The 13,068-nt window shown below is 40.0% G+C and overlaps 1 protein-coding gene across 1 annotated transcript; it reads left to right on the top strand.

Annotated features, from left to right (window-relative positions):
- Window positions 1–665: 665 nt before the first annotated feature.
- On the top strand, window positions 666–12,467 carry GJA3 (gap junction protein alpha 3). The gene is made up of 2 exons (XM_084618431.1): window positions 666–735; window positions 10,299–12,467. Exon 2 carries the CDS (start codon window positions 10,316–10,318, stop codon window positions 11,840–11,842), a length of 1,527 nt encoding a protein of 508 aa, XP_084474557.1. The 5' UTR covers window positions 666–735; window positions 10,299–10,315; the 3' UTR covers window positions 11,843–12,467.
- Window positions 12,468–13,068: the final 601 nt, after the last annotated feature.

Here is a 13,068-nt window from a genome sequence, read left to right as displayed (position 1 = left end):
GAGGCAGTGGCTATGGGAATGTGCGGACCTGGGCTTTAAACTCAGCTGACTGACTCAGTGGAACTGTGCCTGAGACAAAAGCATGTCCCCAAAACAGCTGTAGGGACTCTCCAAGAGGAGGAAGCCAGCGAGCTGGTTTGGGCCGGGCAGCGTCCCGTCGGGAATGGCCCTGATCTACGAAGGACGATCATTCCCCCGGCGTTCTGACCGCTGAAAAAGCGTCAGACCCAGCAACTCGGGAGCCACTCGCCTGCTGTTCGCAGCCCCGGGGCAGAGCTTTGGAAGGAGCGGGGGCGTGGCGTTTGCCCAGCTGGTTGCTCACTTGATGGGTTCAGCCTCGCACGGTCACACAACGTGACAGCGGAGATGGCTGAAGAGGAGCCCCTGGATTCGGTGGGATTCAAACCTTAAGTTTCATCAAACTTTTCCACGTCCCGCTGAGGGAGGGGACGGTTTTACCGCCTTTCTGCCTTTTATTTATTGCCCTCTGGCGCGTGGCCTGAACTTCCATGTGCCGGGAAGGAGCTTTGTGAGCGACCGAGCTGGGCGGGCTGGGGCCAGAGCTGTTTGCTAAGCCGGCAAGGCTGCGGCAATGGGCTTGGGGAAGAGGTGGAGGGCGGGTCGGCTGCCCGCTCAGCCTATAGGCGAGTCTCTCTGCCAGCCAACTCACTCACACTGTGGCATGGGCAGTCGCGCGTTGCACGCGGTAGTTAACTACTTGTGGCATCCCCGCAGGTACGAGGTGGGGGGGGGTGCCCACCCCTTGAGCAGCGCCTGGGGCTGGCGGGTTGGGCTGGGCTGGGCAGCATGTTTGCGATAACCATTTGTTTAACCTTTTGTAGCATTTCCGTCAACTATAGACGTGTTAGAAAGTAACGGTTCTGTGCCCGGGGCCTTGCAGCGTTCTAGGTAACTAACTTTCTAGAGCTTTTTAGTACCCAGGAGAGAATGTAACTCCGTAGCATCCCCCCTCCCCTCCCCCTTTGATGTTATACTTTTTAAAACAAAAATAATCTGTTGAAAGTTTTTCCTTTCGGGATTTTTTTTTTTTTAAAATGAGCCACTCAAGGCTCTCTGGATCCTTCTGCACAGTTTAAGTTTTTACTGCTTGACAGCAATGCTACTGCCGCAAAGCGTAAGTGACATTGTCCTGCCTGCGTCTGGGTAGTAATAACAACATGCTTACTAGGTTTATTCACTGTCTTGGTTTCTGCATATTCAGGCTGGGGTGGGGGGGAAGAAACACAAGACGATTTTCTTTGACCATAATCACACGTTGATTTCTGGATTTTCACTAAGGTTTTTTTTGGTTTTGCTGAGCCTGATGTGTTTATTTAAAAATGTTGATACAAATATGCTGCCTGTTGATTATATTTTGTAACATTTCAATGTAGGGTTATGTGTATGTGCTATAGTAGTAGAACTACATATTTACATTATATATTCTATAGATATGCTATATGTGGGTGCATATGTATATAGCGACAGAGGTATAGCTCCATCTGTGTGATTGTTCCTCACTGAAGATGTGATTAGGCCAAGATTTACTCTTGAATATAAACAAACTCTAAAAAATGTATCCATCCTATAGGTCTCTGAATGAATGCGAAGGTCAATTCAGAGAGCTTGCAGAGAGAGATGCTGGTGCAACTGTGCACCAGAATGGTGTTGCAATTATCTTTATTGCGTTACAACACAGTGCCAGGCATGGTTTGCCAATCATATTATGAAGTGGCGAGGACAAGTAAAATATGAAAAGATGTAAAAAGAGAAAGGAAGGGAAACTATGCTGTTTTAAAAATGTCGCTCTGTTCAGAATAAACATTAGTTGACCTGGCACTAATGGCCCTGGCTCAGCAGTTTGCTTCCTGCTGAGATAAGCACCTAACAAGGGTGGTACCCAGAGACCTATAATGCAAGGGGATTCATAAAAAAGCATGTTGATATAATGAAATGGTAAATTAAGCATTCTTTGGACAATGTGAGAACGTTACATACATAATATACTAAGTCAGAGGTCAGCAACCTTTCAGAAGTGGTGTGTGGAGTCTTCATTTAGTCACTCTAATTTAAGCTTTCGTGTGCCAGTAATATGTTTTTAGAAGGTCTCTTTCTATAAGTCTTTCTATAAGTCTTTAATATATAACTAAACTATTGTTGTATGTAAAGTAAATAAGGTTTTTAAAATGTTTAAGAAGCTTAATTTAAAATTAAATTAAAATGCAGAGCCTCCCGGACCGGTGGCCAGGACCCGGGCAGTGTGAGTGCCACTGAAAATCAGCTCACGAGCTGCCTTTGGCACATGTGCCAGAGGTTGCCTACCCCTGTACTAAGTCATGTTTAGTGTTATGTATACCACATCGTTGGTATTATCTCGTGAATGATATTATCTGTTTGTCTTTTATTCCCCCCGCCCTTCATTTTATTTACCAGAGCTTTTGCTAAAGTAGTTAGAAGACTATATTTATTTTGTTAAATAAGTTTAGCACCAAGTTACATTTTAGTTCCTTTTTAATCTTGTAGTGGTGGAAAATGCTTCAGCCAACTGGGTATTTCTTTTAGCTTCTTAAAAGACACAACAATATGCGATAAACAAAATGTATCTCAACTGCCTTCTTCTTTTCTTCTTTCAATTATATCATAATATTACCTTGAAGGGTATAAATGTGTTGGGTTTTCTTCCTATACTGAAATATATTTATTAGGTGGGCGGGGGGACCCTATAGTGTGAGCATCCATAATAATAGCAAAAGATTGAAAGGTACTTTAATACATACCAACCCATTTGCTCGCACTGACAACAATCTTTGGTCTAACCATTATGAAAAAGCTGCAACGGATGAACATTCAATTGTTCAAAATATAAACTACTCGAGACATTAATAATCTTTCGACTCCCCAGAAAGATTAGTGGTTCAATTAGGTAATGCTTGCTAATGCAAGACTTAAATAGTAGGAGTTTTTCTTTAGGCAGAACCCTTTCTCCCTGAAGAAATCATATAAGATTGAAATGTTACCTGAAATCTTGACAGCATGTACGGCATTATAATAAAATGTAATCAAGAGGAGCAAGCATTGAACTGAATGTTCAGAAAAGGTAAAATAGCAGACAGTATAAAATAATAGGCATATGAAAATATTTTCTTCCGGTAAAAATATGCCTGAACGGGTTTGGAACATGGTCACTCAAAAAAAATTAGGTGTTTAGCTTCTCTCTGAAATTGTATCAATCGCAGTCACTGTTAACTGCTTTGAAACCCTCTTCCCACAAACCTTTCACTTTCCTCCAGGGTCTCTGCAAGCCATTAATGAGAAGGGGGGGTTATGCTTTTAACTCAGAACTCGAATGGGGCTGTACATCCTTCGTAAATTTCTGGATTATGCAGTTTTCAGATCTAGGAGACTGGTAATATATGGGCATCTGACAGATGCGTCTCATTCATGCTTCAGCCATTCTAAAAGTAGATTTAATTTAATTTAAGCTCCAAAGTGTTTCTGCAGTGGCCTGCTCACTGCCCACTGTTTTACATCCTTAAAATATAATAATTTGCCAGTAAAACTCTCTTCATTTACAAATAGCAATCTAAAATGGCAATAAAACATTTTCTGGGTTTTTTCCCTGCGGATGGTGAACGGCACAGATTTGTTCTGCGATTAAACAGAAGGGTGTAGCAGATGTGGATTAATGGGCTCCCTTCCTGAGGTCCTTCTGCCTTTTTTTTTAACCCAGGGAAAACTCTCACTCAAGTCAGTGGGAGTTTTGCCTAATTAAGGATGTCAGGAGGAGTAGGCTCAGAACTAGTAAAACATCTAGGGTAATAGTAAGGTCAGGTGAGTGATTTGTTACCACTCTTAGATTTTTTTTTACAAGCTTTTACAAATATAATAGATCCACATGTTGTAGTATTCCTTCGGTATGCAACTGATGTACTGTTCTCATAAAAGATTTAATATTGAAACCTTAACGTTTTAAATGAGTTTGCAAGGTGCATTTAAAAGAAATATTGTGTTTACAACCCCTCCCCAAGAAAAGAAGAGAGTTTGGCTCAAAAACATTTGTTCTTTGTGTACAATTTATAGCCATTTCTTTCCAGCTAAACTGAAAAGTGTATTGACTTTTTTTTTTTTGCAGTTTAACTTGAAGACCTCTGATCATAAATATAATAAAGATGACAGGAAAAATTCTTAATATTGTAACACACTGGAAACCTTGTGTAATGTCATATCTGTGAACCACTTATACTAAATTTAAAATGCTATATTCAACCAATGATTAAAACTACAATGGATAGTGACTGAGGTGTCTGGTAATTTAACTAAAAATGAGATGTTAACAAATTCATTTTTCAAAGTTCTTTTCTCATTTACATGCCATTTTCTCTCAAACACATGTATAGAGAGATCAATGTAACAATCTAAAACAAATAGGTGATAAAGATAACAAAAAAAATATAACTAGAAATAATAGAATGAAAGGAAATTTAGATTTTATTTCAGGAAAATTCCTGACCATGACATCTATTAGGCTTCAAAATAATTTTCCACAGGATGTTGTAGAAGCCTCATCTTTCTTTGTCAAATCTCATTTTAAATATATCAAAAGTATTACACATACACACATTCTCTCTTTATGGGGACAATCCTGCACTGTCAGGGAATAATGGCCTTATGGTTGTTTAATAGTTTCTAATTTCGAAGACCCTTATAATCAGTTTTAAAGATGTTTTCATTGAAAGTGATGAGGAATTTTGCTTAATAATGGATGTAACAATAGAACCCTTGACTAATATTTAATTAACAAAATGGTTCTGGTGATATAACGTGGGGATAAAATTTTGAGATTCTACAATTTATATATATACACAATTATAAATAAAATCATGTATGTGATATGCTGTCATGACATCTTTAAAAAGTATGGCTAGAAGTGGTAACTGTCAATGAGTTATCTTTCTCTCCTAAATAATAAATGTGATAAGAGATCAGTCAGCATAATTATAAGGCCCTACTTGAATCACGGGATGATCTTCAAACAATCGCAACTGAGTTGCGCACAAGTCATGGAAAAATCTCAGAAAAATAATAATGGATCTTTATTAATAGCAGTAATTTGGAAAAGCCAGAGAAGACCAAAGAAAAATTTGCTGGAACAATACAAGCCCTCAAGTATTATGTTATGCCTACTAATTTTATTGAGAACGAGATATATTGCTGCAACGATATTACATTCATTAAAAAAAATGACTGGTACAATATAAAATTCAGAATACTACAAGTCTTAAAACAACTGCTGTAGAAATCGAGTCCAGTAACTTTAGCCTTTTACATTTTACAGGCACTGAATGTTAGTGCAGTACTAATTGCATACTCTAAATGTACACAAAATCATGGACGTTGCGAAATAAGCTAATTAAAATCAAAATTGCAGTGAAAGCCTAACTTTGCGGAATCCACAATCTCACAAATGAAATAGGGCCTTATATGTATACAACTTTTTCTCTTTCTCTCTCACTTTACACACCCACCCAGCTACCCATACAAACATACACTTGATCTCATACCATTTTGTAATACCGAAACTTGTTTCTTGGACAGCTATGATGCTTGGACAGTGTAAGGATGGAATTTTCTGAATATTTTTAAACTGTTATGGACAAGTTCTTATCTCTTTATTCATGCAATTGCTGCCATTAGACTAAATATATATTACCATCCCATTGATTTTTAAACCAAATTCCTCATTGATTTTTAAGCAGAATTCCATATTTTTCAATGGCATGATATGGCCCAAAGGAATTACTGTTGAGACCTTTGCAGTTATTGTTTCACCAGTATTTTACTAGCATGTTATCTTACTCTGTTCAGATCACGTCGAGATAACTGATGGCAAAGCTGAGTATCTCCACCACCATTGCTGTCACTGACAAAGCTAAACAGACAAAGCTAGGACACTGATAGGAGATTTAGGGTCTGACTTGCAGGGGTGATGAGTGACCCCAAGTCCATTGTAGATGCCAATGCGCAGCACCTTTGGAAATGAGGCTGCTAACACATTTTTATTTCTGTAATGTATACATTATGGAGGCACTGGTTACAGCTGGATAGTTAAGACTGAATTGAGTTTTACACTTAAAGCAGGTATTCAACTGCTTTGCTATGTTTAAAGATTATTCTGTATCCTCCCCACACTTACAACACTTTGTCTTTGAGTACTGAATACATTTTCTGATAACATACAAGGAAATCCATTAATTAGTTTATGAGTTAGAATTAATTTTTAAAGGTGTCCTTTAAGAAATTTAGCATTCTGTCAGACCACTTTTTTTGTCCCCAATAATATCAATCCGGGCATTGTCTATCTTTAAAGAATTGTTTAATAACACTGATACATTAAGAAATTATAGAAAATAAATTGTTTAGGATTACTGGTAATTTCCCCCTGTACTCTGTGTAGATGAAAGTTTCTTTTTCACCAGAGACTGAATAATATTATTCTCCTTCAGAGAAACTCACCAAAAAAAAAAAAAAAAAAGGCTACTTTCAAAATGGCCACCATCTCCTATTGTTCTGGACAGGATTGAGACCACAGGTGACCCTTACCAAAGATGGCCATCATGCCCATTCACCAGGTCCTTGCAGTTCTCTTTTCTGCTTCCTGACAGCTTAGGGGCCCATCAACTTTCATTAGGATAGCTTGGTGTCACTTTTATTGGGATCAATGGGAGGCAGTGACCATCTTTACAAAAGATGGCCTGTGCACTCAGACTCATTGAGAACAATGGGTGATGGAAACCATTTTGAAACAGGGTAATTCTGAGTGAATTTCTGTAAAGGAGACGATTTAATGAGCCAGCCCCTGCTGATGGAGAAACATAGGGATAAAATGACCCTTCATCCTAAATACTGATCTTCCAAAACTACCTATTTCACTGGGTTTACTCAACAGAGAGAGCAGGGAAGGGAAATCTTGTTTGCGCGCACAGAGGAATGTGAAATACAGGAGGAAGGAGGTAACTTGATTTAAGGTTGATAGTACATATTTTCAAATCATTAGAAATATCAAACTAATTTTACTGTTCATGTATAACCATTTTAATAATTAAAAAACCTCTTCAGCAAAATACATGAAAATGGAGCAATTATTGAGAGTACGTTAATTTAGGACAAAAATTTACAAGGTTAATTATCTCCCCAAAAATTAACACTCCCCTTAATTAAAAATATCCTCAAAACAATTATAAACCAAGGAAATTCAAAGCTAAGATTAAATTTAGAAGAAATGTAAACATGTTGAAGTACAGAAATGTACTGTTAAGATACTCTAATACCCTTACTTCTACCTTGAAAGATTAAAAAAAAAAATCTGTGTCTTTAAAAAAATCAGTTTAGTTTAATCACAATGCATAGTGTCACTATTACTAATAATGCTGTATTAGAAAAGGAGCTTGAGAAGCTAAAAGGGTTAGTGTTTTAATAAGTACAATAGCTAATTTTTCTAGAAGACCTAATTTTTCAGTGATGAAAGGAAGAAAAAATTGTTAACAGTCTAAGGTTTTCTTAAACTATAAAATAAAAACTGCACATTAGTAACAATGTGTATGAAAGAATAATATCCTGAAAAACCAAGCACTTAATTTATTATAAATAAATTAGATATAATTGGAATTGCATATCTAAAATTGAACATACTGTATTTTAACTGAATATCTGAAAGATATAGTAGAATATATAATATAGTACAATTCAAAAACATGGTTTTTGAGGGGAGGAAAGGGGAATGAGATATTTTCATTTTTGAAAAAACAATGGTCTTAATAGAATCAGAAATAGAATGTAATTTAACTAACAAGTATTCACTTGAACTACTGCATTCCTTACAGAAAATCAAGTGGTGTGTTTTACATATGGTTACAATGTATTCAATAAAATTAATTCCTGCAATGAAACATGATGTTAATGTCTAGATAATTGCATACAGAAGCTGTTAGATATGTTAGTGTTTGTCATGAAGACTGTTAGACATATTTTGAAAAAACAGGACGTTGCAAAATATTGGACACTACAGCTACAAATCCCTGTAAACAAAATACAGGCAGTCCTCAGACTTACAACACAATTGGTTCTTTACAATTGCATCGTAAGTCGGAATGTCAGAACTCGGAACCACAATCTACTCCATTGTAGGACCGAGTGTTGTAAACACGAAACTTATAGTCGCAAGTCAAATAGGATATCAATGTAGAAGCGTCATAAGTGCCATTCATTGTAACCTGAACGTCATAAAGTCAGTGAATAGAATACCATTTGACTGTAGTAAACACTTTGCTAGTTGAGAAGTGAACAGCACACACACATATAGTATGTATGTAGTTTCTTCTTTGTGCTAAGGAGTGAAGATTTAAGAGTATTTTCTTTGTAGATGATCTGATTCCACCACATTAAAACTTTAATTTAGCCATTTTAATATCAGCATCTTAAGAATTTAAAAACCAAACCAAAGGCTAGATACCCAAGCTAATCTGATAATATACTGAGGGTCTTATGTGTACAAATTATTTACTGGGATTCCAGCTAGTGGGTAGGGGGAAGAGAGAAGCACATGTATGACACAGGTATTTCTGAAGTTAGCCTTATTGACTGCCCTTTACACTTTTTCAGAAGGGTGTTGACATGTAAAACACAAAACATGGTCTGAAGTATCATAGTATACTAGGCTAGTGAGCTGCACTACCTTCATGCAGAAGCAAAACAAAAATAATGGCTTCTATTTTCAAACGTGACTCATGATTATGGGTGCTTCCATTTTTGGTGCCCAACTTGAGACAAGGGGTCTGATTTTGAGAAAGTGTTCAGTACCTGCCCTCTGAAAATCAGGTCCCTTTAAAGTGTCTAAAGTGGGCACCGAAAAACAGAGACTCTCAAAATCACTAGACACTTTTGAAAGTTTAAACTAACAACTTTTCTCACTAAGAATAAAGCCATGAGGAATTTCTCCGGTAAATGATAACTTTATATAGCAAAAGCCTGGGTTCCAACATGATATTATTTGGCAAAATAACCTTATTGAGCACCAATTCCCAATGGGAACCAATTGACAGGATACTGGGGAAAGTATCATTCATTTATGCTATTCATCTCATGGTTTCTAATATTGCATTCCACATATTTGAAGTTTCTTTTATCAAGTGTTCCTTTCAGATAAAAAATAAACAAACTAAACTATTACTTGATTTTCAAGAGAACATGCTTATTTTCAATGTATACATTCACATTCATAATTACAGAATTAGGCTGAAAGCTCTCTGGGGCAGGGACAATCTTTTCATTCTGTGTTTATACAGCACCTAGCACAATGAGATCCTGGACTATGACCAGGACTATATTACATTATTAATCTAATAATGTCAGCCAAACTTTGTATAACTTGGCAGCTTTATCTCACTAACAACAACAACATAAAGATTTTCTAAAAATAGGCAAGAACAAATTAGATGCCTGGTCAGCATATCTGGGATGGGGGAAGTAAAAAAACAAGCAAGCTAGTACTTTGATATTTAAATTCTTCTATTAGAGATTACAGGTCTGAGTATCTGCCGCCTACCACACTGCCGTTGACACTTACACAGTACAAATTAGATGTAAGACACTAGCAAATCAGAATTCTCTATTCACTACACAGGCGCTGGCTTCCTCCAGGCCCTGGGAGTACTCACACCCCTGCTCCACCCTAGGCCCCGTCCCCACCCAACTCCTTACCCCAGACCCTCAGCCCTGCCCTACCTCTTCCCACCCCACCTCTTTCCACCCAGTTCCTCCCCCTCCCCAAAGTGCGCCCTCCTGCTCTTCTCTCCCTCCTCCCCCTCCCCCACCCAGTGCCTCCTGCATGCCACGGAATAGCTGATCTGCAGCAGGCAGGAGATGCTGGGAGGGAGGTGGAGGAGTTGATCAGCAGGGCTGCTGGTAGACAGGAGTCTCTGTGGGGAGCTGGCTGCCGGTGGGTGCTAAGCACCCACTAATTTTTTTCTGTGGGTGCTTGAACCCTGCACAGAGTCGACACCTATGATTCACTGACACTGGTCACATTTTACACAGGTCTGTGCAATTCTAAACACACACACACACGTGTATACATGCAACATTCTGTAATAGAAAATATACTCCCTAATATATATAGATAGATATTTTAATACATGTCATATGACATGAAACATAATAGTCACATATTTATTTGGGGATTTATATAATTATCTACTTATCTATTTTCTTTTAATAACACTGCTATAATGTTCTTATTGTAGGTTAGAGATCTGAAACAATGGGTGACTGGAGCTTTCTGGGGAGACTATTAGAGAATGCACAAGAGCACTCCACGGTTATTGGCAAAGTTTGGCTGACGGTACTATTTATCTTCAGGATCCTGGTGCTGGGGGCTGCTGCTGAGGAAGTCTGGGGAGATGAACAATCGGATTTTATATGCAACACACAGCAACCTGGTTGCGAAAATGTCTGCTATGACAAAGCCTTCCCCATTTCCCACATCCGCTTCTGGGTGCTTCAGATAATCTTTGTCTCTACGCCAACCCTCATCTACCTGGGCCATGTGCTGCACATTGTGCGCATGGAGGAGAAGAAGAAAGAGGAAGAGCTAAAAAAGAAGGGAAGCAGCAGGGACAGCAACCACCAGGGGGGAGCAGCAGCAGCAGGTGGCCGAGGGGGTAGCAACAACAGCAGCACCAATAAGGAGCCATTCCCAAAGAAGGAGAAGCCACCAATCCGTGATGAGCGGGGTAAAATCCGCATCAGTGGTGCCTTGCTCCGCACCTATGTGTTCAACATCATTTTCAAAACTCTGTTTGAGATAGGCTTCATTGTGGGCCAATATTTCCTCTATGGCTTTGAGCTGAAGCCACTCTACCGTTGCAGCCGCTGGCCTTGCCCAAACATTGTGGACTGCTTCATTTCACGGCCCACTGAGAAGACCATTTTCATCATCTTCATGCTGGTGGTGGCATGTGTCTCACTGCTGCTCAACATGCTTGAGATGTACCACCTTGGATGGAAGAAGCTCAAGCAAGGCGTGACCAACCAATACCGCCCTGATCCACTCCCCACTGCCATTGCACCAGCTACTATTGCAAGGGACTCCAAACCTGTTACTCTGCCGCTGCCATCTCCGGCAGCGTTCCCTACCGTCTCGCCTGCTCTGCCGGATTCCCATGCCATCACTCCGCTGCTCTCTTCACAGACTGTGCCGCCTTACTATGCTGAAGCCACTGCTAGGGCACAACCAGCCGCCACAACTTTCCTGGCTGACTACCCTGGGGCTCCTCCATTCTCTGAGGAGCAACACAATACTGCCACTCCCACTCCCACCTCTATCCCAATCCCAACTCCAACCTCCATCCCAACACCTATGCAAGCCATCACTCCCTACTTCAATGGCAGCAGCCAGGTCTTAGCTGTCGAGCAGAACTGGGCCAATCTGGCAGTCGAGCAGCAGAGGAAGTCACCAGCCTCCAGCTCAGCTGCCTCCTCTGCCGCCAGCAGCATCGGACAACAATCTCCAAAGCAAGAGGCGGCCAGTGAGCAGCCGCTGCCGTCGCCACCTCTTTTGCCACCTGTAGCAGCAGTCAATAGCAGCAGCAGCACCAGCCTGAGCAGAGGAAGCAGCAGCAAGTGGGATGTAGAAGGCGAAGAGGAGGCCACAAAGGAATGGCCAGTGTCAGCTGCCTGCACTACAGTAGAAATGCATGAGCCGCCACTGCTCATAGACACACGGCGCTTAAGCAGGGCTAGTAAGTCAAGCAGCAGTAGAGCCAGGTCAGATGACTTAGCTGTGTAGCGTGGTCCCCAGCACTGGGAGAAGCAGATGATGAAAGCAAAGTGTGACGAGGAGCTGCACTGGGGATGAGGCCATGCCCCAGCACAGGGGGTGAGGGAGGCTGGGGTTCCAAACTTTGAAGCTTGCTGTTCTTGCACTCTGTGAGTTGTAGTGGGGATAAATATCTACATTTTCTAGTAGGTCAGGGGTGGCCAAAGTGCAGCCCGTGGACCAAGGGACCAATCCCCCTGTCATTGACATCAATGACAGACATCCCAATGGCAGCCATATGGAGGGCTTGCACAGATGACAGGTGGTGGCAGCTAGCCATGTGCCTTCATATGGAAGCTCTTCCAAGAACAATGTTAATACTCTTAGCCCTCACCTTTACTTCCACTCGTTGTATATAAGCACTTCATGAGCAGAGGCCTTGACTTCTTTCCTTCCTCTGAAACCCCATACAGACCTGTGTAACCATCTCCTTGAAAATGAGGATGGCATATTGCCTGCTGGCACCTGTCATCTCTGTGGACCAACCTGCCATATTAAACATCAGGGTGACAACAGTCTCTTCCATTTAATGCAAAGTAGGGCAGCCTTTGCACTCATGGCAAATTTCCAAAGTGACCCTCTTGGCTGGGCAAAGTTTGGGTAACCCCTGTAGTAGCTTTTATCATTCTGAGCTTCATCTTTGTATTATAATAATTTTTTTACTCTTGACCCATAAGGAAATGTCCAGTTTGACCTTCTGTCCAGTGTTTGCCAACTGTGACCACACAATGTTTTTAAACCTGTGTATTCCTTTGAATATGTTTGGTTATATTGTGAGATGACTTCTGAAATTGCTTAGAGGAGGACAGGAAACTAAACCACACACCTCATAAAGTATTACACAGAATAATTGTAATCCAGAAAAAAAGGATTATGGTTTCAGTACACTGTGACCCCTTATGTTGCTCCTGAACAAAGCAATAGGTTAAAGTTGAGTTCTGCATTTTAGACTATTAGATACATGCTTTTATCAGCTTAAGATAGTTGGAAAAATAGAAGTAAAACTAGAGTGCATACCTTTAAAGTATTTGAGCAGTTTTAGAATAAATTTTAATCTGTAGTTTTAAATTTCTTGACAGTGTACCTATACATTTTAGTTTGATCTTTGATCTCATAGTAAAAATTAAGGGGAAAAAAAAGAAAAGTTCAAAGCAGTATTGTTTCCTGCTGTGTGCTGTAAGTGATTAGCCCTGTCC

The sequence above is a fragment of the Lepidochelys olivacea genome (genome assembly GCF_965140295.1).
Source record: "Lepidochelys olivacea isolate rLepOli2 genome assembly, chromosome: 1".
Classification (NCBI taxonomy): domain Eukaryota; kingdom Metazoa; phylum Chordata; order Testudines; family Cheloniidae; genus Lepidochelys; species Lepidochelys olivacea.
Note: the sequence above shows the minus strand (reverse complement) of the source record. Positions and strands in the feature narration are given on the sequence as shown.